General features: G+C 50.7%; 1 protein-coding gene across 3 annotated transcripts in view; it reads left to right on the top strand.

The window, feature by feature from the left end:
- ACTN1 (actinin alpha 1) overlaps positions 1–26,940 on the top strand; it is a 95,979-nt gene that overhangs the window by 47,049 nt on the left and 21,990 nt on the right. For all 3 annotated transcript variants that reach the window (XM_036842625.1, XM_036842624.1, XM_036842623.1), the window contains exons 2-8: positions 5,896–6,010; positions 10,018–10,137; positions 17,753–17,839; positions 19,631–19,718; positions 20,257–20,335; positions 23,864–23,945; positions 25,176–25,261. In XM_036842625.1, the coding sequence (XP_036698520.1) occupies positions 5,896–6,010; positions 10,018–10,137; positions 17,753–17,839; positions 19,631–19,718; positions 20,257–20,335; positions 23,864–23,945; positions 25,176–25,261 (657 nt within the window). The remainder of the gene's footprint in view (positions 1–5,895; positions 6,011–10,017; positions 10,138–17,752; positions 17,840–19,630; positions 19,719–20,256; positions 20,336–23,863; positions 23,946–25,175; positions 25,262–26,940) is intronic.

The raw sequence follows: 26,940 nt of genomic DNA, 5'->3' as shown, positions 1-26,940 counted from the left end.
AGGTTCCCTCTGGGTGGTGTTTTCACTTCACAGTGACCTGTTTTTCAGTGACATGCCACAAGATTCAGCCCACCTGTCTGCCCTTGGTTCTGCTGTTCCCTTCCAGCACCCCACCCACACCTGCACCTGAAATCCACGTCATCCTGGTGAAGCAGAAAAGTATACGGGACTGGGAGTCAGGAGGCCAGGTTGTGAACATATCCAACTGTGTGGCCTGGGAAAAGTCACTCACCCTCTCTGGTCCATGTGTCCTCAGTTGTAAAGTGAGGGTTTTGACTCAGGTGTGCCAAGCATCTCTCCCAGCTCTAACATTCTTTGATGACATGTGTTGGACAGCATGAACTTGTAATAGTTATCTCTAATTATTGTGGTACCAGTAACGATAGGTAATTATGGAGCAGTCACTGTGTTCCAGACCTTGTTTTCCATGTGTTAAGTGGATTATCTTTTTGAATTCTCCACCAACCCCATGCGGTTATTACCCCATTTTACAGACTAGTGCCTTGAGGCAGAGCCATGTTGACTCACTTGCCCAAGGTTGCCACCTGGCTAGAAGCTGATGGACTGGGGTTTGCCTTGTCTTCAGAGTGATTGAATCCTTCCAGGCTCTTGGATTCTTGCTCTGTGGAGTGATTTTTATTTTTAAATTAAAAAAATTAAAAGATTTTGGCCACACCTCGCGGCTTGCGGGATCTTAGTTCCCCAACCAGGGACTGAGCTCGTGCCCTTAGCAGTGAAAGCACGGAGTCCTAACCACTGGACTGCCAGGGAATTCCCTCTGTGGAGTGATCTTAAGCAAGTCCTGTGATCTTCCTGTGCTCAGCGTCTTGTGTTTTACCACTCCCTCCTCCCACCAAGGTCAAGACTCTGAATGCCACTTGACTTCAAAAGCTCAGCCCCTGACTCATGCTTATGGGGTAATCCTCTGTACCCCAGATCCCAGCTGAGTGTGATTATTCAGACACCTTTTAGAATCTAAAATTTATATAATAATGATGACGGTAGTGACTACTTCTTACACACTTAATGTATTTCAAACACACATTAATATTATATTATCATTATTAATATAAATTAACAATATTAATATGTTAACATTATCATTTTTCCTAGTTTTTTTGGTTGTGGCAAAATACACTGTATTATTATTTAATCTTCATTGCAGTCCTGCCTGGCAGATGCTGTTGTCTCTAGTTTACAGCGTGAAAGCTGAGGTTCAAAGAGGCCTGTGTGGCTAAAGTCGCATTCTAGTGCATACGAGCTGGGGAGTAGGCAGAGCATGTTCTCAAAAGCCACCTGCCTTCTCAACACATTTTAAAGGAAATATAGGGAATTCCCTGGCGGTCCAGTGGTTAGGATTTGGCGCTTTCACTGCCTGAGGCCTGGGTTTGATCCCTGGTTGGGGAACTAAGATCTTGTAAGCCACTTGGGGCAGCCAAAAAAAAAAAAAAAAAAAAAGAAAAGGAAATATATGGATAGGATACTTGTTAAAGATATAATGCAAAGCCCTTAGAGGATTTTGTGTGAAAGCAGGACTGTGAGACCCACAGAGAAGGTAGACAGAGATGCTTCTCTCTCCATCAACTCCATGGACCTTGGCCCAGCTCAAGTGTCCTGTACTCTCTCTCACTCCCTGTTGGGTTGGAGCCTGGCCAGGCCCATTTGCAACCTTGGACTACAGTACTGGATAGCTAAACTCTGTGTCTCCTTAAAATCACCTTTATGCCAGATTAAACATGGGTAGATGCTTCAAGGTCAGTGAGAAGTTGAGCAGGAGTCTGGGTTCTCTGCCAGCCCCTCCCTCTCTGTCCAGGGCCCTCCGAGGCCGTGCAGTGGGGCTGGAGGTAGGGGAAGTGTGGAGAGCAGCTGCTGAGAAGAGAGCTAAGCAGCCCTCACCGTAGCTCTGGGAGCACTTCCAGCACGGTGCCCAGGCCCTTCTTCCTGAGACCTGTCCGCATACCCGAGCTCATTCTGCAACAGAGCGGGTCCACGGAAGGCCCATCAGTTCCTCCTATCTCCTTGGTCAGGCAGTGAGCCACAGCAAGGATCCCCTGATGGGACTCTTGGAGCAAGCGGAAGGTCAGGTAGGGCAGGGCCTGGTTGGGAGTGAGGCAACAAGATGCCACCTGCCCTTTATTTGAATGAGGCTGGACCGTAATCCTGCTGGGGTAGCACTGCCCACCATGCTGGGCATCTGGGCTGGAGGCCATGGGGCCAGGGTCTCTCGCCATGGGCATCCCTTGTCGCTGTTCGCTTTTCCTCCTGCTAAGGGGCAGGTGTCCCCCTCTGTCATAATGTGGGAGCTCAGGCTTCAAGTCTAGGGCCTGCCTGTGCCGGAGGAGAGAGCGTGGCTGTGCGGTGTACGTGGAGGACCTCGCTCCTGACCCTGCTGTCTCCCCTCCCAGGCCCCGTCAGCCTCCTCTGCTGGGGATCCACAAGGCCACGGTCAAAGTCACAGGCTTTCTGCCCCCATACCGCAACCTTAGCCCTCCCCCCATAACACATCAGCACCTGTTCAAAGAAAAAGAGTCCCCACACACAAGGTGTCATCTTGGGGACACAGCGCGGCACTTGCCGGGGTGGAACCCAGGATGGAGTTTAGTGGCTGGAGGCCGGGAGAAGGGTGTGGGCTGGGAGCACGGGGGGCCGAGTCCTCTGAGCCCCTTCCCCCGGAGCTTCCAGGGGAGCTAGCTTTTCTCCTCCCTCCTACCATTTACTGAGCTTGTGTTACGTGGTAGGCACTTTATAAATATTTTCTAGTTAATCCGCCTGACTTTTATAGCGTGCTGTTACTATCCCTATTTTGCTGCTAAGGGACCCGAGGTTTAGGGAGGTGAGTCGGCAGGTCTCACCTGCAGACTGGTAAAGAGTGGGTCTGAGCGCTGAACCGGATCTGGTGCCCCCCAAGTGCATGTTCTTAATCACTGAGTTACCCTTTCCTCCATGGCCTGAGCTTCGAGCTGCTTGCTGGGGAGGTGCTCAGAGGCCCCTTCATAGCAGCCTCCTGTAGGGGCCGGGAAGGGGGCTTGGGGTTTTAACCGAGTGCAGCCCCTGAGGCCTCAGAGGCAGGGCTTTGTGTGGGGAGTCTGAGCAAACACAGGTGCGTGTCAGCCTCCAGGGCTCTGGGACTGGCTTCTCCAGGAAATGGGGCTGGCTGCTTTCAACAGCACTTTTCCTCTTGCAAAAGTGGTACCTTTTTACCCACATGGCCTCTTCCTCCTTCCTTTCACCCCATCCCCTCTCCACGACTGGGTGGTAAACAGTGAGATTTCACAGCCCCTCCAGCTGCGGGGGTGCTGGGGATTCCCACCAGGACCCGGGCCCCACTGGACCTGAAAACTATCCCTTTGAGCTGCTGGGCTGACCCACTTCCTGCCAAGTCAGCAGGAAACCCCAGGCAGAAGCTGAGTGTGGGCCTGGGAGGGAGATGAGAGTAAGGTGCTGTGGAAATGCAAGATGGTGGTAAATGACCGCCCGCCCCCGTCAACGTACAGTGTGATGACACCCGGGCAGAAGTGCATATACAGGCACATGACAGCTGGGAGAGAATAAGGAACTACAGACAAATTCATATTTATTTTAAAGATTTAAAAATTCTGTAATATTTTTTATATCAAAAAATTGACAGCACAGTGAAAATAAAAACTAAGTAGCCTCTCATCCCCTGCTAGGTTTGCAATGCCAACATGAGAGGAAGGGGACCTCGTAGATACTCTTTCTTGCCCTGTTGCGTCCCCTTTCCTCTGAGCTGTCTTCCTCTTCCAGAGGGTCTCTGAGAGCGCTGTTTGGCCCATCACCCCCCTGCACTGATACCATCCAGGTGTGGTTGGATCTTCCAGGACCCTCCCACTTTGCGTCGGTTCCTCACTTGCTCCTTCGCCCGGTTGTCTCGCTTTTACATCCACTAGAATGTCTGTTGCACAGGGCAAGGAATTTTGTTATTTTGTTCACTGCTGCGTCTATGACTCTGTGCCCCGAGACTTTAGGGTGAGTCCAGGTGTGAAGCTGACCGGTGGCCACCATGCAGTGGGATACGGGCAATGATAAGAGGGGTTGCAGGGTGCCGTGGGCTCACACATCAGCCCGATGTGGCGGGTGGCTATCAGGAAGGCTTTCTGGAGGAGGTGATATCTTAGCCCAGTCTTAGAAGAAGAGTGTGAGTTAGCCAAGCATGACATAGAGGACACTCCAGGCTGAGGAATCAGTGTATGTCCCCTGCCCACCCCCAAGCTGTGTGCCAGGCTTACCAAAGCTTTGGGACAGCACACGCACAGCCCTCTTGGCTCTCATGGGTGTGGGCTGGCCTACAGAGTGGAGCTGTGTTTGCAGGGAGAGGGAAATACCCTGTGTTGCTGAGTTTCTAGTGAGATATGATTTAAGAATGAGGCCCAGTGTTGGAGGGGTGTCATAGTGCGGCCCCCTGTCCCCACCTCGTGTGGGCTGCTGTCTCCCCTTCTTGCTCACAGGCTCGTCAACTGTTGGTTATAAGCCTACGCAGCCATTTCTTCTCCCCAGTACTCACTGCTGTGGCACTGCCCCCTTCTCCTGCCCATTTATTGCCACTTCACTTTGGAGTTCCCCAGGGCAAGAGGACGTGGTGGTGGGGGTCATGGGTCTGGTGACCTTTCCGAAGAGGAGGAGTGTTTCCAGGGAGGTTGCTGCTGTTATGAGAAATTTAACACTGTCACCATTGCCACTTTGCAGGACAGGTGGGGAGAGAGCTGGCTGGCCCTGCTGTGGGGGATGGAAGTTTGGCTCTTGAGCCCCCATGTGGTTGAGAGTACCATTTGGTGCAGAGGAGTCTTGAGTTGCCAAGGAATAGATTGGATCTAAAGAAAGAGAGCTCTTCTCTCTGTTTGTGACAGCTGGGGAGAGACACTTGCCCAAGTTCTGTTTGGATGGGCGAGCGAAATGGAAGTGCACGCTTTTTCTTTCTCATGTTTGTTGAGTCACCCTGTTCCTCGTGTGAGCCACCAGAGGGTGCTGTTGGCGCAGGATAGCTTGGCCTGCCTGATGGTCGGCTTAATACAGAAGCTTCAAGGTTGCTGCTCTCTCCCCACAGATCAGAAAATTACAGTGCTGATGGTCTTTCATTTAGTCTCCTGACAGTCCCTTTTCGAAATTCTTGCTCGTACTTTTGCACCTTAAGGTGCCTCCACCTCCCACCTCAAATACACACACATACACCAAGGGGGTACTTACCTCTCTCTCTTCATTCTGACACTGCCCCTCTGAACTCTGTCCCCAACAAAACTGATTAATCTTCCTTTAGCTAGCTGCCAAGGGGACGAGGATTTAATAAACTTATTTACCCTAAGGTGTTAATGAGGCTTAATACTTTACCCCTGGGGTACTCGACCTTGTAACTGTGAAGATCGAAGCTAAGCCTTATAATCTAAGAGGTGAACTGCTTAGAATGGAATCGTGCCACTTCTCAGTGTGGGTGGAGATGAGGAATCAGTGTATGTCCCCTGCCCACCCCCAAGCTGTGTGCCAGGCTTACCAAAGCTTTGGGACAGCACACGCACAGCCCTCTTGTCTATCATGGGAAGAAGGTTGGGAGGGGAGCTGTTAAAGGAAGGTGCTGCTTTGTCCATCCCACTGGTGCCCACCCATGCCACTGGCCCTGCAGGGCGACCCCTCAGCTGTTGCCCTGTGATGAGCTGAAGGAGACTGCAGAACAATCACGCTGAGAGGTTTTATGGGCTCTGCTGAGTGGGTTTCTCGCCCTTTATGGTTAGATGTCTTGACCAACAAGGATGACAACACCAGCCCGCCCAACACCTTGTACAGAACAGCTGGAAAAAGGGCGTGAGACAGACGGGTCCTAAGGGCCTCAGAGACCATGTGGCTTGTGGGAGAGACTGACCACTTGCTCTTCTTTCCTTTGCGCAGACGTTTACAGCATGGTGCAATTCCCACCTCCGGAAGGCAGGGACACAGATCGAGAACATCGAGGAGGACTTCCGGGATGGCCTGAAGCTGATGCTGCTGCTGGAGGTCATCTCAGGTGAGCTGGACCACTGGCCTTGGGAGAGCCAGAGCAGAGGTGATGCCAGATGGGTGGGGCCACCATGGCCCAGGATCAGGCACTGCCCACTGGGTTCTGCCACTTTGGGAATGCTGCCCTGACACCTCTGCGTCTGCTCTGTCCTTGGTTATGGCTAGCTTTGGGTGTCTTGAAAAAAGTTGTGGGTGACGTGTGAATTCAGACAGGGAGACTGGGTTTGGACCTGGCTCTGCTGCCCACCATCTGTGTGCCCTCGGACAAATCACTGCCTTTCTGCCTCAGCATCCTCATTTGCATAAAGAGGAGTTTGAAGGATGGTCTCTGAGTTCTCTTCTCCTCCAAATGCTAGGATTCTGTGGTTCAAGAAAGCAACCATGGCTGACCATCTTCAAACTCTGGCTCCACTGCTACCTAGCTACCTATATCCAGGTGATCCCAGCCCCTTTTCCAGCCCCCAGCTTGGAATTTGGGTGTCCAGATACCTGGAGGGACTGCTCCTCTCCAATGCATACCTCCTCTTTCTTATGGATACCTTTCCTCCACCATCCCTTAAAGGTCGGAGGTCCCGAGATTCTAGCCTTGGCTTATGCACTGGAGGATCTCAGCTGCTTTCTTCACTTTACCTTCCACCTTGCCGCCAGTCCTAGACTAGTCTCCGTCCAGCCTTCTCCCTGGAACCTCCTTTTAAATACTGAATCGCACTGGGCATCTTCCCCCACATGTGCCGCAGGGTTCAGTGCCTTTGCTCTTTGGCATTCAAGTTTCATTCATTCTATTTCCTTCTATTATCCTTCTTTTACCTCTGCTACCTCACGGTGTCAGTGCGCCTGCGTCAGCTGTCACCTAGATAATGTCCAGAGGCCTTTGACCCCTCCTCCCAGCTTCTCCCTTCCCACTGCCCTCCGTTACCCACACGCAGCCAGGGTCCATCCAACAGCCCAAATATGGTCGCGCTGTTCCCTGCTTGAAGCTTTTCAGTGCCCCTCTGGGGCTTTGCGCCTGCAGCCCACATTCCTTAGCATAGCTAGCAGGATCCTTCATGAGCTGGCACCTGCTTTGTTTTCAACTAACTATTCCCAAAAAGGTGTCAGACTTCAGACCCTCTGCCACGTGGGGGCACACGCAGTCCTCCCCAGATGGCACGCTCTCTGTTTTCTGTGCTTTTGCACAAGCTCCGACTGCCTTCCCCCACTCCCCAGTACTTGAAAATATTTTCACTGCAGGTGAAATCTGTGAGGGGGGGTGGGGTGTGTGTGTGTGTGGTAAGATATACGTTAACATAAAATTTACCATTTTGATCGTTTTTAAATGTACACAGAGGCACTAAGTACATTCACATTGTTGTGCAACCATCACCACCATCCATCTCCAGACTTTTTCAGCATTCCACACTGAGGCTTCATACCATTCAATGCCAACTCCCCATTCCCTTCTCCCCCCCGAGCCCCTGCCCACCACCATTCTGCTTTCTGTCTCTGTGAACTTGATTCACAGATTCTGTTCTAGGTTCCTCGTACTAGTGGACTCATACAGTATTTGTCCTTTTGTGACTGGCTTATTTCATTTAGCGTAATGTCCTCGTAGTTCCTCCATGAAGTAGCATGTATGAGAATTTCCTTCCTTTTTAAGGCCAAATAATATTCCATCGTGTATGTATATCCCACATTTTGTTTATTCAGTCATCTTCAATTCACACTTCAGTCGTTTCCACCTTTTGGCTATTGTGAATAATGCCGCTAAGAACATGGGTGTACAGATATCTGTTCAAGTCTGTGCTTTCAGTTCTCTTGCGTATGTACCCAGAAGTGGAATTGCTGGGTCCTAGAGTAATTCTATATTTAATTTTTTTTTTAGGAACTGCCATATGTTTTCCTCTGCTTTTTAGAGTGTCTTTCCCAACCTCCTCCTCCAACATTTCTTAGTTTAAACAAACTTGGCATTGTTCTTTTTCATTCTTCAAAACTCTGTTTAGCCATTTCCTCCAGGAAGGCTTCCCTGACTACCACCGCCCCCCCCCCGCCCCCCACCCCGCTCCTGCTTTGAGTGGCTGCCCTCCTCTGGGGTCCTAGAACAGGCTGTTGATTCCTCTAGTGTGTCATTTGCCATGCAGCAGGATCATTTTTGGCTCATGTGTTTTCTCCCCACTGCGCACTGAGCCCCTTGGGGCGGGGACAGTCTCATCTGTATCCCAAGTGCTTAGACCTGTACTTGGCACGTAGGTGATGCTCAACAAATATTAGAGTGACTGCCCCGCTGGGCTTTTCCGCATACCCACCAGGTGCTCTCACTGAACGGGCCGGCCTGTGCACATCTGTGGGGCGGGGAGAGATTGAGTCACCGAGATGTTGCCAGCGTTTCTGGAGGTGGGTAGGATAACAGGAGAAGAAAGGGGGTGCTCCCTGCAGAGGTCCTCTGAGTGTGGTCCCTGGACCACCCAGCAGAATCAGCAGGACTGCTTGGCCACATGCAGATTCCCAGCCCACACCCCAGACCTCCTAAATCAGAAACTCAGGAAGCAGGGGAAGGGGACTGGACGTCTGCAGTTAGCAGGTCCTCCTGGTGGTTTTGTGCTGATCGAAGTCCCAGAACCGCTATCCTTGCTGCCTCCACTGTCTTGGAGAAGCCCCGTTCCAGCCAGTGTACGTGGCTGGCGGGCTGGCTGGCGAGCTCAGGCTTAGCAGGACCTAAGGGCTGGGGCTCTAGCAGGAGCAGCCTTCCGGGGCACGAGGTGCTGCCTCCATCCATCCTATCGGAAGGGAGCCCTGCGGCATCTCAGCTGCTCAGGAGGGCGGTAGGGTGCCTTGCCAGAGAGGGGGGCAGTGGCCACAGCCTTGGGAAAGCCGTGAGCGGAAAGTCTTGATTTAATAATAAAAACCCAGCTGTGCTTCCCTGGGAGCTGCCAGGCCAAATGACATCTGTGGCAGGAATTCTGTTCTCTAGAAGCTGGGGAGCCCCCTGGGGAGTTGGGAGGCCCCCTGGAGAAGTGCCGCTCTGACAGGGTGGGCATGGCCCAGCATCAGGGCCACCCTGCCCCTCGAGATCTCTCAGCCAGACTGTCGATGTGCTCGGAAGGGGGCGGGGAGGGCACCGCTGGGCTGGTCTGGAGACCTTGGCAGGTGCAAGGGTCCTGAATTTCAGGTCCTAGGATGGTGGTTCTCAGCCTTTTAGGGTCCCTGACCTCTTAGAGACTCGAGCGCTGTGCGCCCGTTCCCCAGATATGGGCACACATGTTGTACATATACATTTTTCAAATGGTTTCAGGAGGTTCCTGGACACCTGTGGTCTGTGCTCTTAACAGGGTGTTTGGAGAACCCGTTCCTCAACGCTTATTTCCCGGCAGCTTCTGACCGAAAAGCCGAGCAGCAGGGGCTCCCCTGTGGAAGCTGGAGGTGTGGGGTGGGGTGGGGGAGTGGCTGCTGAGTGAGGGTGGGAGGTTGACTCAGAGCTGAGCCGAGGGTACCCCTGGGAGGCAGTAACTGGACAAGAGCAGCGGTTCTCAAATGAGAGAGGGACTCCGTGGCAGCGCACAGGGAACTCTTCCAGAATACTCTAGAGCGACCCAAACACTCTCCCAGGCCAAAACAGTCTAGGCTAGGAGTTCGGGACCTTTGCATATGCTGTTCCTTCTGCCTTGATCACCATTCCCTGCAGTCTGGGCCTGGCTGCCTCCCACTCAGAGGCCTCCCCTGACCACCTCACAACTCTTTCACCCTCCTACCTGCCCTCCTCTGCTGTCTCTTTTAAAGCACTTATTTTAAGCATTTACCCTTCTGGCTATTTGTTCATTTGTGTGTTTCTCTGATGAAGATCTGTCTCTCCTCCTGGACCATAAGTACATGAAGGCAGCAAACTGTTCTGTTCACCCCCATATTCCCAGCACACAGCCAAGTCCTTGGCATATGTTAGGGGCTTAATACAGACTTGCTGAGTGGCTGCAAGCAGTTTAGACCTGAGAAGTAGGAGAACAGCATCTCACTTCCTGTTCCTTCCTCTCGGTCTGTGTTCAGGTGAACGCTTGGCCAAGCCGGAGAGAGGCAAAATGAGGGTGCACAAGATCTCCAACGTCAACAAGGCCCTGGACTTCATAGCCAGCAAGGGGGTCAAGCTGGTGTCCATAGGAGCTGAAGGTGAGTAAGGCCTGCCCCTGGCTGCCCCCCCGGAGCTGGATTCTCTGCACCCCCCAACTTCCTGGTTCTTTTGGCCTTTTCCAGCCTGACTCCTAGACCCACTCCTATGTCCCACCCACTCCTAGACATCCCTGGGGGCATTTGGAAGTGGGGCTCCCAGCACCTCCACCTGGTCGACCCGTGGATCCTTCATGTAAAAACAGCACTTTCCATCCAGTCTCTGCACCTTGGCAACCCCTCCGCTGAATCCTAGCGCTGTGGGATACACCTGTGTGGAATGCCACCTCCCTCTTCCACAGGCCTGGCTGCACTGCGCTGTCCCAAGCAGAGAGTTCTGTGGTCTGGGGAGATTGTGCAGACCCTGGCTGGGTGGAGGCAGCCCCCTGGAGGATGGCTGTCTACACACCTTTAGGAACATCTTTAATATCATTTCCCTGCAGAGCAGCTTGTTGACTCTTTTCCCTTTACTTACAAAAAAATTGTTTATACACCTGAAAACTAACACAAGATTGTAAATCAACTTTACTTCAATTAAAAAAAATTGTTTAAAGCTCAGTCTAAACCATTATTAGCATGTTCTTAATGGTTAAAAGGAGTTCGCACAATTTCTTGTGTGCACTGTAATGGTTCTGAAGGATTTAGGGAGGGTCGTGAGGTGATGAGAATAAAATACCATAACTAGGCCCCGTCAGGACTGTGTCCCATGGATTCTGCAATGGGTTGGGCATCTGCTGTGTGGTGCCAGAGATCAAAAGGTGAGTAAGACGCCGTCTCCATTCATTCATTCCTTCATTGTAGATATAACCCTGGCTGTGATTACTGATCACTTGCTCTGCAGCAGGTACTGTGCTGAAGCCCTTTGCACCAGTGATCTCATTTCATCCTCACCAGCCCTATGAGGTGGCTCTAATTATTATCCCCATTTTACAATAGGAAAATACATGCCTGACGAGATTAACTTGTCCCAAGTCCCATCATCAGCAAGTGGTAAAGCCAGAACTCAAATTCAGGTCTGCGTGACTCCAGAGAAATACCCCAGAGGGTGGCCTTTCCTTGCAGAGGTTGGAGGGTCTTGCTTCAGTAAATCCATAGGAGCTGATCTCTTCTCTGGTTGATGACTTTAAAGTCCTCCTCTTTTTTTCTAGAAATTGAGGGATTTGATGTATCAACATCAAACTGAGAAACTTGAGCACAGCGGTTGGCAGACTACAGTCCATGGGGTCCAACCTGGCTGACCCGGGTTTTTGTAAATATTGGAACACGGCCATACCCATTTGTTTACATATTATTGGTTGCTTTCCTGCTACAGGCGGAATTGAATAGTTGTGACAGAAACCATATGGCCTGCAAAGCCGAAAATATTTCCTATCAAGCCCTTGACAGGAAAAGCTTGCTGACCCCTTCCTTACCGGGGACTCAGGCTAGTACTTGAGGCCATCACGGGTGGTGCCTTATGCATCCCATCCCCTCAGCTGTGAGGCAGAGATCACGTCTTCTACATCCTTGTGGCCCCAGCTCCTAGCAGCATGATGCACAGTCAGTGCTCAGTAAATGTTCGAAGGGCTTGTGCGTAGCAGGATACTTCACTTTGTGAGTGGGAAAATAATCGCTGCCTGTTAAGAAGAAAAGAATAGTTTGTTCTCTTAGGGAGGAATCAAGACTTGGCAGAAAAAGTTTCAACCAAGCAGGTATGGGAAGCCAAAGAACTTGCCACTCAGGTCGTCTGGTGCAAGCTCAGATGCTCGCTGGGACACGGAAGTAGAGGATGTATGACGTGGGCTGTGGTGAACGGTAGGGATGAGTGGGGAGAAGAGGGGAGAACATGTTCTTCTAAGCAGGGCAGCTGCCATGTAGATCTAACCAGTTGTTGCTGTGTGGGAATACTCATCAAGCATTGCTAGATCTTCCAATTTTTCAAAAGAAGCCAGAAATCCAGATTTTTAGTGAGGAAAATTTAGCAACTACCTAAAAAAATATTTTTGTAAAGACTCTGAATACCAAAGGGAAGGAAGAAAGGAGAAGATGGGCGAGAATAGCACTTGCTGAGTTCCAGATCTGTGGCTGACTAGACAGGATACTTTAACAGGCTTGTCATGTCACCAGCCACATTTTACAGTCAAGGAAACTGAGGCTCGAAGAAGTTGATGGAATGGAAGTGTGTAGTACAGGCTCTGGGCCAGACTGCTTGCATATGGCAGAGCCCAGTAAACCCCGGGGGTTTGGGCTCTGGAGCTGAGGTCTAAAGCTCTCCCATCACCCCAAGGCTTTGCTGCCTCCTCTGCAGGGGCCCAGGACAGAAATTGCATGTCTGATTTTCCTCAGCTCTGAAGTGGCAGGTCAAGCTGGCTGTGTTGTCTCAACAGAGGGGTAAGGAGCAAAGACTGACATGGGTGTAAACGCTCACGACGCCCCTCTAATCTCTGGGGAGTCACCTAACCTAGCTGGCCGGAGTTTTCTAGCTCCTTTGGCACGGGCCTCGCTTCTCAGAAGATTTCTAAAGCCTCCTTAAAATGAGACATTCCCTACCTTCTTGCTGCCTTTAGGCCAAGGCTTCCCTCTTTGAGATCCTTGCTCCCGTTTCAAGCTGAAATAATAACCTATATAGGAAAAGAATCTGAAAGAGAATGAATATATGTATATGTATAACTGAATCACTTTGGGGTACACCTGAAACTAACACAACATTATAAATCAACTATACTCCAATAAATTTAAAAAAAGAAAACAAAAAAAGCTGAGCACCGAGATCATGCCAGGACGGCCGCTCTGCTGAGCCAGGAAACTGGATGAGGCCCTGAATGGGTTTTGTTTATTTTAATGAAGTGAAGTTTACTGCTGTAGACTATAAAAGGCAGTGGAATGGATCACCTGGAAGGAGCCCTCTTGGGGATGGGGTGGGGGAGATGTTGCCAATTGTCCTGGCTGGGGTGCCCTGGGGACCAGGCCCAGCCCAGGCGAAAGGCCCCAGACCTTTGAAGGGTTATCACGTGGGGCAAGGTGTCGACTCTGGCTGACCCTGACGTGCAGAACCAGGCCCGGAAGGAAGACCCTGTAGGCAGGCTGACTGTGGATAACATACAGAACCTTAGGGGATGCAGGGAAAGGGTGCTCTGGGAAAGGCACGGGTTCCCTGCCCCCAAAGATGTTCAGATGGAGGCCAGAGGCAAGAAGCATCCACACCGCGGCAGGGGTTAGAATAGATCCTTAGGATTTCTTGTGTGATACTTGATTCTAGAATGTCTAGACTTCACGGGGTTGGGACTTGATGTGGGTGAGTGGTTGGGATTTAACCAGATGAGAGCACCTGAGAAGGATTTTTCCTTTTAAAATCTTGAGGCAGGGAAACCTTGATGGCTTTGGGTGCTAGAGCCTGGGGGTGGGCTCGGTAATTTAGCATCTGTCCTTAGGATGGAGGGGGCGGCAGGTACAGTAGCTAAACCCAATGGTCTTGGGAGGTGCTGACCCCCAGGGTTCTAGTTTCTATCACGTGGAGTTCCTTCGGCATCATTCATTCCACCATCTGAATACTGCTCAGGTGACTGCCGCCCTGGACTGGGGCCAGGGGAGAGGCAGGTTCTGAGTAAAAGCAGGATGTGAACAGCTTCACACGTAGCTGTGGTCTAGGAATGGCTTCTTCCCACACCCACAGCGACACTGTTTTTTTGGTTTGATTTGGTTTTTTAAAGATTTTTTTGATGTGGGCCATTTTTAAAGTCCTTGTTGAATTTGTTACAATATTGCTTCTGTTTTATGTTTTGGTTTTTTGGCCACAAGCCGTGTGGGATCTTAGCTCCCCAACCAGGGATCGAACCCACACCCTCTGCATTGGAAGGCGAATTCTTAACCACTGGACCGCCAGGGAAGTCCCAGACATTGTTAATCTAGCGTCATGGTTTTTCCCCCAGGGGCCCGGTTGTGGCCTTGGAACCCTTCTTTTGGACCCAGCATTTCAGGCCATATAGATGCCTATGAGATGGGCAGCCTTACTCCAAACACAGAGATGCCTGGGGAAAGGATCTACTGTTCTCGGGACCAGGGCAGGAGAGCCCTCTGCAGAGGGTTACACTCTGAGGGTGTGTGGGGAATCAGGTGGGCACTGGGGATGGGTGGTCCATGGGCTGTTAACTGTACACACACCACTCTCTTTGCCTGTCCTTGGCCCCTCTGTTTTCTGGAGTGAAACTGCTTCTTTGGTAGGAGTTAGAATTCAGTAAGCAACACCCCCAGGGCTTGGGTGTTTCTGTGGAAGGAGGAGAGATGTAAGTAGGCAAGACCCAGAGAAGAAGCTGCCTTGTCTTCCTTGGCGCTGGGAGGACACTGAGCTCAAGGCCAGCAGGAGGCTGGGATATTTTGATCTTCACAAATGGGGCAGCTGGGGGCGGGACACTGGCCCCAAGTCATTAAAACCTTGTGAACATAATGTTTAATTATGTTCTAATTGTCTATTTGGTGAGCACAGCTGTGATCTGCTCCAGACCTGGGTCTGGTCCTGGAGGAGCCTGAGTGCTCTTATGTTCTCTGCCCGCTCGCCTGCCTGTTTAGTGTCCTCCAGTGTCCTATTCATTCATTCATTCATTTGTTCATTCATTCAACAAATGTTGATGGAGGACCTTTTCTGTGTCAGGGACAATGCTGGGCTCTTAAGCAGTGATGCAAAACAAAAGATCTTTACCCTCAGGGAGCTTACGTTCTAGAAGAGGGAGAAAGAAAATATATATGTCAGTTGTAGAAAAGTAAAATGGGAGGTCCAGGAAGGGCTCAGTGAGAAGATGAAGGGTGAGTGGAGACAGGAGGGAGGTGAGGGGTATCCCAGGATGGGGGGAGAGCTGCAGGGAGGCCGTGTGACTGGAGGGGTAGAGGGAGGAGGGGTCCCAGAGGCCCCACCAGCCACTGCCTTTGGCTCCGAGTGGAGGTTTTGAGCAGAGGGGTGGACAAGTCTGGGGATTTGCTCAGTCATGCCTTGTACTTTGCACCTTCACAGGGTTTCCAGTGTGTGGTCATGATAAATACCCTGGCAGCAAGTGCCTTCACACAGCAACCTTGCTCTGTATTTCACTCCACTGGCTGGGGCTAGAGAGAGAATTTTTCTCTCAAAAAATTGAGCAACTTCAAGATGCTTGCTCCCTATTGCCAAATTATTTCCCAGAAAGGTGTTTTTTGTTTTTTAAAAAACTTCTAGCCACAGTATGGTAGCCTTATTACCATCCTGGTGTGTGTTCGCTTGTTTTTCAACTTTGCTAATTTAATAGCTGGGAAATGGTATCTTATATCTTTAATTCCAAGTGAGATTGACATTCTTACAAATTGGTTATTTGTATTTCGTGTTTTGTGAAGTGTATTCATGTCTTTTGCCTACTTATGTATTATGAATTTAGACTTTTCTCTTATCAATTTATATAAACACTTTGAACGTTACAGATGCAAAACCATTGGGGGTCACAAATGAAAGGGCATTTTAAAAATACCAAACTTTTAGGAACTGGTTCTTTTTTTTTTTAATTAATTTTCATTGGAGTATAGTTGCTTTACAAGGAACTGATTCTTGACTGATTAACTGACTCTACTCCCGCTCCCCGCAAGCCTGCTCTGCAAAGTGCAGCCGGCTGTTTTAGTTATTAAGGAGGATGGTCGTATGCTGCTACATCTCTCTGTCTCTCTAACCCAGGTTCTCCAACTTGGATCATTGTCCTGCGGATGCCTAGGGTTCTGGGAGGGGCATTCAAACCCCCTTCTTTACAGGAAGAGTCACATCCTGTCCCATGTCCAGAGTGGACGCTGTGCTTCCTTTACTCAGCACCCTGATGCAGGCTCAGCAGAGTTACCCACTGTCCCCACCAGAAGCTGCTGTGGCCAGGCATCACTGCTCAGTGCATTTACCTTGCATGTAATTTTGCCCTCCCTTTTGAGGAAGGGGATGAGATCCTAATTTCCTTAGTGGAATCCACTCTTGTTTAAGGGGTTTGTTTTGTGGGAAGCAAACCCAAGTGGATGTGGGCTCAGGGGATTAGGAGTCCCTGGAAGTTGCCCCCTCTTATGGTTTTGTTGGGTCTCCCCTAAAACTAGTGTTGCAGGTAGGAGAAAATGAGATATTCTTTGGATGCCTGAGTCTTAACTGAGAGTACCTCACCATGGGGCCAGGTTACCATCTCCTGGCCTGGAAGCAGGTGGGGGTAAGGAGTCTGCATTTGATTGTTACCCTTCTCAACCCCCAAGACTATAAATGACTCCATGTCTTAGGCTCCTTAAAGACAGGGCTTATTTATCTTTGTATTCCCTGCCTTTGAGTCTGGTACAGAAAAAAAAAAAAAATTACTTCATAGATTTTATAACATATTTTAAAAAGTCTAGAAAGTGCTGCTTAGACTGAATTTAGTGGGGTATCTTTTTTTTTTAAAGATAGATTTTATTCATTTTTTAAAAAAATTTTATTTATTTTTAGCTGCGTTGGGTCTTCATTGCTGTGAGCGGGCTTTCTCTAGTTGCAGCGAGTGGGGGCTACTCTTCGTTGCGGTGCGTGGGCTTCTCATTGCGGTGGCTTCTCTTGTTGTGGAGCACGGGCTCTAGGCGCGCGGGCTTCAGTAGTTGTGGCTCGCGGGCTCTAGAGCGCAGGCTCAGTAGTTGTGGCGCACAGGCTTAGCTGCTCTGCGGCATGTGGGATCTTCCCGGACTAGGGCTCGAACCTGTGTCCCCTGCATTGGCAGGTGGATTCTTAACCACTGTGCCACCAGGGAAACCCATAGTGGGGTACCTCTTAATTGTGATCTTGAAGCCGTTGTTTGTTTTTTATTAAAAATTACCCAGCTAGTGGCATCATGAACTTGATTTGTGAGTTAGTGGATCCTTCCAGTGGCAGTTTATAAACGTTAGTCGGGTTGGTTAATTTCTGTTGCCTGCACTGGCTTTCCAGCTGTGGATGGCTGTTTTGAGAGCTGTGCTTGCCCAGAGGTCCTCAGCTCACAGAGGTGCCAGGACATTTGTGATGGTATAGAAATTCTCTCCCTCTTCTCTGTTAGGCTGGTGGACACCACTCAGGGTTTAAGACACCCCCTTCTCTGTTGCCTTTCCTGTTGTACCCAGTCGAATTGACCACTCTCCTGGTGCCCCCAAGACACCCACAAGTAGACTTCCTTCCTGACACCTGTGACATGTAATTGCACTAATTTTTAGACTTCCCTCTAGAAGTGGAGTGTGTGGTCATTGACTTCCTAAGTGGCGCACGGAGTGACATGGGCACTCAGGGAGTGTGAACTCTGTCCCTGCTGAGACCCTTCTTTTTTTTTTTTTTTTTTTTTTAATTTATTTATTTATTTATTTTTGGCTGTGTTGGGTCTTCGTTTCTGTGCGAGGGCTTTCTCCAGTTGCAGCAAGTGGGGGCACTCTTCATCACGGTGCACAGGCCTCTCACTATCGCGGCCTCTCCTGTTGCGGAGCACAAGCTCCAGACGCGCGGGCTCAGTTATTGTGGCTCACGGGCCTAGTTGCTCCGCGGCACGTGGGATCCTCCCAGACCAGGGCTCGAACCCGTGTCCCTTGCATTGGCAGGCAGACTCTCAACCACTGCGCCACCAGGGAAGCCCGAGACCCTTCTTAATGTGTCCTACTGCTGTTTCTGTAGAAATCGTGGATGGGAACGTGAAAATGACCCTGGGCATGATCTGGACCATCATCCTCCGCTTTGCCATCCAGGACATCTCCGTGGAAGGTAGGTCTTCTGCTCTGTCCTATGCCATCCCCAGGCTTCCACCTCTCCTGTGCCTTCACCATCACGTCTTCCTCCCTGATCCCCGGGGCAACAGGGCCTTGATCACGGGCCACATCCTGGGCCGCTTACCCATCGCTGGCATCTGTGCTCTCTCCTAATCTACAGGGAAGTAAGAACTGTTTGGAGTGCTGGTCTCCTTAGATGTGTTGTCCCCAGGGAGACCCCTCACTTTGAGAAAGCCCAAGGTTGCTGTGGGGAAGTGTATTGGAAACACCCCACCTGGCTCTTGGGTTGTTAAATCTGAAAGGGTAGGGGAATAGCAGTCAGGAGGGAGTGACAGGAGAGTGAGCCGACACCAGGTCCTCCACTTTGCTCCCATAGCACCCTCTGGTGGCCACCTTGTAGATCTGCAAGGCGCCACCATGGTCTGGGGCAGTGATCTCTCTAAACTTTTGATTTCACACTCCAGCAGTTTTTGAGCTTTATGTCTGATACGTGTGTATTTATTTTGCACTAAATTATATGCATGTATTTCTATGCATATTATAAAACACACCAAACCAAATTTTTAAAAGATGAAGTGGAGTTATTTTTAAAATATTTTTTATTCATTTTAATGGCCTAGAAATCAAATCTTGAAAAGATTTTTGTTCAAAATAATTTTTAATGAGAACAATGTGGATTAAATCGCTTTGTTATGGAAATCTTGGTTTGACACTTGGTGATACAGCAATGTGAAGTTCTAAGTTTGGTTTATAGATACCTGGTATTTAGGGCTGAAGTGATACCCACAGTAGTCACTTAGGGCTTGGTGCTTGTTAGTGATAATAGATATAAATCTGGTTTTCAAATAGCTTTCTTGATGAGTTTATTCTTTTGGGTAGACATCTTGTCAGCTCTGATTAAATCGTTGTTTTTTCATCTTGTAATGTGACTGACAAAGAGCTTGAACTAAAAGCAGAAGCATTAGCTTTGCTGATTTTTTAATCGTTTTCTTGTGCTTGAATTATTATATTATCTTTGCAGGAATTGTTTAACATCATTTTAAAGTCCATTTTGTGAATCGAAAGTAAATGAGATCATCCACAAACCCACTTTACTGAGTACTATAACCTGCAATTCACAGCCACGAACACATGGGGGCGGTGCGGTTTGCAGCCCTCCTGGGCTGGGAGCTTCTGGGGTCCTCTCAGATACCTGCCCTATCTTACTGACACATGTCTGCTTTACACACAGCAACAGTGTCGATCCAGGCATTAAATATAAGGAAACCATTTTTTTTTTAAGATGAACACTAAATGCGACCGAAAGTCCTAATGCTTTCTTCCCACATGGCTGTGTGTCCTCCAAAAGGCACATGGGGCCCCTCTCTGAAGATTCCTGGGTCTCAGATTTCACAGACCAATCAAACCTTCCTCCCCAAAGTGGCCACCTGACATAAGTTGCCAGCTTATTTTGTATTGTTGCCATTTCTTTGCATAAAAGGGAGTGAAGGGGAGATATTCTGAAAGTTTGAAAAGCCATTTTCTCAGTATTTAAATGTGTAAGGTGGCCAGTTATGAAACGCTTCCTAGCTTACTTCTATGTTTCCCAAATAAGTTCTCAAACTTTGTCAAGGAAATAGATTTGGTGGCCTGGTAGCAGCAGGGTTGAAATCTAGGGGTCTTTGTGTGGACCCCCTGTGTGAAAGAGCATGGACCCTGTGGTCACGGTGGGACCTCCATGAGCCCACGCCCCTGCCTCCACCAAGCCAGCCACTGACCTCTCTGCCCGTCATCCCCTTCCCCACAGAGACTTCAGCGAAGGAAGGGCTGCTCTTGTGGTGTCAGAGAAAGACAGCCCCTTACAAAAACGTCAACATCCAGAACTTCCACATAAGGTGAGTGGCTGGGGTCTGAGGGACCCTTGTGGAACCTGGGCTGCTTCCCCCAAGGACCCCAGGGCACACTTGGCTGGGTCAGTCTTAGCTCTAGAACGAACAAAGACACTTGGGGAAGAAGTCGCTTTTCTGGGAAGGGAGGGTCATCGTTTGATGCCCCCTTCCTCCTGGAGAGGAGCCCTCTCCCTCCTAGCTACTGCCTGATACACCTTTGGTTGATGCCCTTGGAGCCCCCCAAGGAGAGTGTCTGGGAAGTTCTAGCCTGGGCCTCTGGAACAGAGCAGACGAGGGCCCTGGACCTTGGGTGGGGGTAGGGTTGGATGTGGCAGGTGTATCTCAACTTACCAAGCCCCACAGTGTCGTACCCCAGTGCCTGGGATCGTGGCAGGAAGAAAGTTCCTTCCCATAGTATCTTCTCCCAACTCCTGCTCCTAAGGGTTATGTACTCATCTCTGGAAAAAGGAGACCCCTGCTTAGTGCTTTGCCCCTACTGCTTGGCCGAACTCACCAACTTGCCCCCCTTCTCTCCCCCGGGCAGCTGGAAGGACGGCCTTGGCTTCTGTGCCTTGATCCACCGACACCGGCCTGAGCTGATTGACTATGGGAAGCTGCGGAAGGTTCGTTTGCTCACCTGACCCTCCTGCTCCCTCCCCCAGCAGCTCCTACCGACTGGTCCCCCTTGGTTGGGTGGGGGATGGGCAGGACTGGGCCCCCTGTTCTGAGAGCCCATGGCCCAGTGTGAAGGGGTGTCAGTCTCCTTAGACTAGCTGAGGAGACAACCCTTCTAGAAGTAAGAGAAAAACACCTCCTCTGTCAGGGCTGCTTGAGTATGTATGTGCATAGCGCATACTTGCTGACATGTCCAACCTGCCAGGAAAAATATCAAAACCACCAAAGCAATTTTGTTAGGATGATGGGATACTAAGTGGCCTTTTCCCCTTCTGTTTTTCTGGGTTGTGCAAGGTGCATATATTACTTTCATAATTTAAGATATTGCATATTTTTAGAGACATCTATCCCAGCTTTGTCCGAGACTTGCTCTACAGTCCTGGGCAGGTTCCCGCCATGGATTTGCTTTCCCTCATTGCTGAAGTTTGGCTGGGGATTTTATTGCTGCTTGATTCATTTATGCTTTTGGTGTGAAGTTGCTAGGGGGTTTTCTTGAGCAACAAGATGTTGAGGAGCAGACCGGGAGGTGGGAGCTGTGTGTCTAGCCTCGTGGTGGTTCTTAGTGTCTGGGCTGGTTCAAGATGCTGGCCTGACCTGGGAGAGGTCTGTCCGGGACACTCGGACTGTACTCAGCATCCCCCCTCTCAGCCCATCCCAGCACCGAGAGGCCCTGTGGTGCAGACATCCTAGGAGAGGCCACCCGTGGAGCCCTCCCCATGCCCCCGGTATATGGTCTGGAGCTTGGGTTGGAATGTCACCTGTTGGTGCTTGAATCTCTTGGCAAAGGGCTTCTAGGAATGACCGTTCTGGTATTTGTCTCCTTGACCTTGATACCTGGAGAGCCCAGTGTTCAGTGAAGTCCCCCACCTTGCCTCTGCCCCCAGTGGCCAAGCAAGACTTGATGTTGCTGGTGCAGCAGCAGCTCTGTGGCATCAGAACCTCCGTTTTGGGGTGTGGGTGGTGGGGTGAACCGCCAAAAAGGATTTGTGAGGGAGGAAAAGAGTAGCTTCCTATCCCCTCCAAAAACCCCAAGCTGGGCCTGAAACTTGAGGCTGGGCCTCTTCCCACCTGGAAGAGCCCACCTGCCGAAGGAGAGAGCCCGCTGCCTGGCCCTGTGCGTGGCGGTGTCCAGGTGTATGTGGACGAGGGTCCAGCTAACCTCTTGGGGGATGGGGGGGCGGGTCCCAGCCCTCTAACTCAGCCACTTTGCAAAGAGAAAACAAATCGATTTGAGAACCCCCCTGACCCGCCTGAAAGCTGTGTGGCCAAATCAAACAGGGGCCAAGGTGGGGGAATCCTAGAGGCGGAGACTTTTTTTAAAGGTATCATCATCATGTACCGCCCTAGCGGTCAGCCGATGCCCTGTGGTGACAGGCGTGCATGTGCCTGTGTCCCTGCTTGGGGGGCCGGGGTGGGCAGCAGCCAGTCAGTGCACAGCTGTTCCCCACCCCCCGTATAAAGTGGGGTCCGTGCTGACTGTGTCTTTTCAGTCTCGGCCCCCGCCCCGCTGCCCGACTCCAGGAGCCTCAGCCGTTCGGGAGGGGAGAGTCCAGGGGCCTTTGTCTCATTCCCGGCCAGCCTCTCCCCACCCTCTGTCCCTCTCTGTGTCTTTTCATTTCTCCCTGTTTCTCTGTGTCTGTCTCCCCTTCTCTTTAAGTCAGTAGCAACAGTACAATCCAGCCCAAATCCTAGCACAGACCTGTTCCCACTGAACCGTGGATTCTTTCCAGAAAGCACAGAGGTTACCAGAGCCTCTGGTGCTTGGGAACAGGGGAGAGCCAAGGGCTCTGACCGGGAAGCACTTCCTTCCGGCACCCGCTCTAGGTGGGCGTGGGGGGCCTGGCGGTCCCTGGGAATCGAGGGGGGCAGGTGGGTGTGCACCCGGGGCCTGAGGATGGCCAAGGGCCTGGACGGAAATGACCGTTGCTGCTTGACAGTGTTTTTTATTATTCTGGAAGCTGTCAGAGACTTTCCCAGAAGGACTCCACCTTCTCTATTTTGAGCAGTTTCTTCCTGAAAGCGTCCCAGATGAATGGATTTATCCTTTTGTACCCTGTGGTTCTCACCTTAGCAAATGCGGAAGCTGAGTGGTAGGCTGACAAAGCCAGTTTGCTTTAGGTTAGTCTGGGAACCAAGAATCGAGTGGGAGGTCCAGCAAGGAACTCCCCCAACTAAGTTATAGGTTTTTTTCCACATTAAAATTTTTTTTTAATTTGGTAAAATATACATAACTTTTAAAGTACCACTTTAACCATTTTTAAGTGTACAGTTCAGTGGCATTAAGTACATTCACACTGGTGTGCACCCATCACCACCACCCAACTCCAGAACTCTTCATCTTGCAAAACTAAAATTCTGAACCCATTAAACCATCATTCTCCGCTCCCCCTTCCGCCAGTCCCTGGCACTCTACTTTCTGTATCTATGAATTTGACCACTCTTGTAGGTACCTATATAAGTGGCATCATATAATATTTGTCCCTTTGAGTCTGGCTTATTTCACTTAGCATAATGTTTTCAAGGTTGTCTGTGCTATAGTATGCCTGTCTCAGGATCTCTTTTCTTTTTACGGCAGAATAATATTCCATATCTGTTTATCTGTCAGTGGGCATTTGAGTTATTTCCACCTTTTGGCTATTGTGTATAATGCTGCTATGAATGTGGGTGTACAAATTATTTGAGTCCCTGCTTTCAATTCTTCGGGGTATAGACCCAGAAGTGGAATTGCTGAGTCATATAGTAGTTCTTTGTTTAACTTTTTGAGGAACCTCTGTACTGTTTTCCACAGCAGCTGCACCATTTTACAGTCCCACCAACAGTGCACAAGGGTTCCGATTACTCCACCTCCTCACCAAGCCCCAATAAGTTTTCTTGAGAAGATAGCAGAGCCAGAATATAGTCAGAAGACTGTAGCTGTTTGAAGGAGCCCCAAATTTCATGGAATATGAGCGCCAAAGGGGCTTGAGAACTCCTAGGCCAACTCTTGAGTAATAGGCGGGGAGACTGAGGTTAGGTTACTTACCAGTCCAGCTGGCTGGTGGCGGAGCTGAAACCAGAAGCCAAGACTGATGGCTCCCAGGCCAGTGCCTGGTCTCAGCTTGCATTTCTTTCTTTCTTTCTTTTTTAATTGTATTTATTTTTGGCTGCATTGGATCTTCGTTGCTGAGCACAGGCTTTCTCTAGTTGCAGCGAGCGGGGGCTACTCTTTGTTGCGGTGCTTGGGCATCTCACTGTGGTGGCTTTTCTTGCTGTGGAGCACGGGCTCTAGGCGCACGGGCTTCAGTAGTTGCAGCACTCAGGCTCAGCAGTTGTGGCTCGCGGGCTCTAGAGCGCAGGCTCAGTAGTTGTGGCGCACGGGCTTCGTTGCTCCGCGGCATGTGGTAGTCCCCCCGCCCCCAGTCTTGGTGATCATCGAGATGGGGGTAGCCAGAGACTTCTTGTGCCTCTCACCCGCCTTCTTCTTCTTCTCCCCCTAGGACGACCCACTTACAAACCTGAACACGGCCTTCGATGTGGCGGAGAAGTACCTGGACATCCCCAAGATGCTGGATGCAGAAGGTGAAAGGCGCTTTCCTTCTGGGCCATCGGCTCTTCTCCTGGCTGCGTCCAGCGGCCAGGAAGGGCGGGCCCCGCACCTGAGGCCAGAAGGGAGAAGGCTTGGTCTTCATTTGGGGAGCCAGGGGGTCACTTGTCTCTCAGGGATTCCACAGACAGATTCCCTGAGGTTTGGAGGGAGAAGTGGTAGCTGGTGTCAAAAAGGGCTGCCTGAGCATGATCCTCGTCTTGGTCTTGGAGTCGGGGTAGTGGGTGCTGGGGTGGAGTGCAGTGGTCCTTTGTTGTTGTAGGGGAGGGGAAAAAAAAAGTTTATTATCATATGCATCATGGACACACATGGGAGCTTGCAGTGATGAGTAACTCAAAGGGGTGATTTGAGTTTGGGGTGTATATACATACCTGACTTCACAGGGGAAAGGGAGGGGGAGAGAGGGCACTTGTGGAAATACAAATGACTTTTTGGAAAGGTGAATGGGCCCTTAGGAGAATAGATGGAAGATATGATAGTTTGTGACAATGTCTGTCAAGTTGTAAGGCCATTTTCAAACACGCAAAAGCAGGGAGAATAATATAATGAACTTCCATATACCCACCATCCAGATAGAACAGTTATTGAGATTTTGTCACACTTTCTTTTTTTTTCGCTTTTGTTTTCTTTGTTGAAATATTTTAAAGCAAGTCCCAGACATCACAGCATCTCACTACTACATACTTCAGAATACATACCTTAAAAATAGCAATATTTTCTTATGCAATCATAAAATAATTTTCACCCAAGCAAATTGACAGTAATTCCTTGATACATCTGCTGCCCAGTTCAGAATCAAATTTCCCCATTATTTCTTTTTAGTTGCTTTGTTTTGATCCCGATCCAAACAGAGTCTGCACGTGGCATTTCGTTGTTCTATTTCTTGTGTCTTTTCTAATCTGTCGCACTTCTCTCTTCCCTCCGACCCCTTTCGTTCCTGGCATTGAACTTGTTGTAGAACCCAGGCCAGCTGTCCCGAGTGCCCCTTACTCTGGTTTGTCTGTTTCCTTCCTCGGGTACCATTTCACTCCTTCCTCTACCTCTCGCGTTCCCATAAGTGGAAGTTGATGCCAGATGGCTGGTTAGATGCAGGCTCAGCGTCTTGGCAAGAAGACTTGGTGGTTCTGAGAGCTGCTTTCCCCATCACATCAGGAAGCGTATCATGTGTTCACCAGCTGGCTTTAACTCCAGATTTTTCTTGACAGACATCGTCGGAACCGCCCGCCCGGATGAGAAAGCCATCATGACTTACGTGTCCAGCTTCTACCACGCCTTCTCTGGAGCCCAGAAGGTACCCGGGGCCCCCTGCTCCTTCCTTGCCCAGCACACCTCATGCCAGACCCCAAGCCATGCCCTCCCGCCCCTCCTCTCCCCGCCTCTCCTTGGCGACAGGGTCCAATGGTCTGTCTCTTCGGTAGCGTCAGCCCCCGGTGCCAACGTGGCATGTCGTTCTTGCTCAACTCCTCTCCCACCCGCCCCTCTGCTTTCTCTCATCTTCCTCTACTGCCTTGGAGAACACTGGGAAAGCGGTCACCTTCTGGGACCCAGATGGCAGGCTTCAGCAGGAAGGGCGGCATGGGTGAAATCAGCCAGGGGTGGTTCTGGAGGCCTGGAAGCGCTGTGGGCAGCAGCCCCTCTGTGCCCACCTCTGTTGAAGCTACGGCTTTAACAGAGCAGCAGGCGTGCCTTACGGAGGCAGATCTGGGGAGGTGCCTCCTGTCTTCACTGACCTGTTCTACAGAGGTGTCACGAAGCCCCCGCCTTTCTCCCGCTCACAGGCGTGGTTTAGCAAATCTGTCCACAGCCCTGTTGGGCCTTGGCGCCTTCTATATCTTGCCTGGGGCCCCCATGCGGGGTCATTCTACACAACCCCTTGGGGAGACGAAGGGAAAGGGTGGGCCGCAGTGAACACTTCAAGTGTCCTGACCCAGGTTTGCCCAGGGAGACCTGAGGTTAAAGTCCAGTTGTATAGGTTCTGCGCTCCACAAAGGCGTCATTCACACTGCAGACACTGAAGATTTGAATATTTTCATTAGCAGGCTTATCTCGGGTGGCAGGCGCCCCTCCCCCAGGTCCCCTCACAGGCAGGACCCCAGAAGCACAACATCCAGGTCGCTATGACGACAGACCACAGGCTTGGCCCTCTCAGCTCTGGGCCTTGGAGCTGCCACATACTCAGGCAAATTTCCCACCCTCTGCATGGAGTCTGAGTGGCCTGTTTTGAAATGCATGATGGGGCGACGCTCCCACCTCCCCGACCCTCTGCCCAGCCTTCCCCAGCCCCACCCCCTCTCTCCCCCCCTTTTTCCCCACCTCTTCCCTAACTCTCTCCCACCCCAGCCCCTTTCTCCTCCCATCGTCTCATTTTCTCTTTCTGCCCATTCCCTCATTGTCTGTCTGTCTGTCTTGTGTGCTCTGTCCACCATGGCTGTTTGGGTTTGTTCTGCGCCGCTGCTGCCTACTTTCTTCTCTCAACCTCTTCTCCTTCTCTGTGCAGATGTGTAGGCACGCTAAGGCCGGATGGGAAGGCCATGTGACCTAATGTTTCATGTCACTGCCACGCCTTCTCGGTGCGCAGAAGGTGAGCTCTCCCTCGGCCTCGCCCTCTCTCCCAGCGCCCTTTTGCCCATCTCTTCCATCCGCCCTGGATACTCCAGCAGCAGCCCCTGGAATGAAAGGCGGGATTAGAAAAGCCCCCCTCCCCCTACCGCAACCCCAGCCTCTTGCAGGAGGGCAAGATGCTCTCTGAGCTTTGGCCAGGATACTTAAAGATGCCTGAGAATGCCAGCCTCTGACGGCCTGCATCTCTGCCCCTGCACGCTGGGCATAACAGGTGCCACAAACGGGAAACAAGCTTGCGGTCTCAGCTCCTTCCCTGGGCTGAGTTGAGAGCCCTTATCCCAAGCAGCACCGTTCCTGGCTCTGCTTCCTGCCTGTTCTCTTAAATATCCAGGACCTCCTCACTTCTCT

Source organism: Balaenoptera musculus, chromosome 2, assembly GCF_009873245.2.
Source record: "Balaenoptera musculus isolate JJ_BM4_2016_0621 chromosome 2, mBalMus1.pri.v3, whole genome shotgun sequence".
NCBI classification, from domain to species: Eukaryota; Metazoa; Chordata; class Mammalia; order Artiodactyla; family Balaenopteridae; genus Balaenoptera; species Balaenoptera musculus.
Note: the sequence above shows the minus strand (reverse complement) of the source record. Positions and strands in the feature narration are given on the sequence as shown.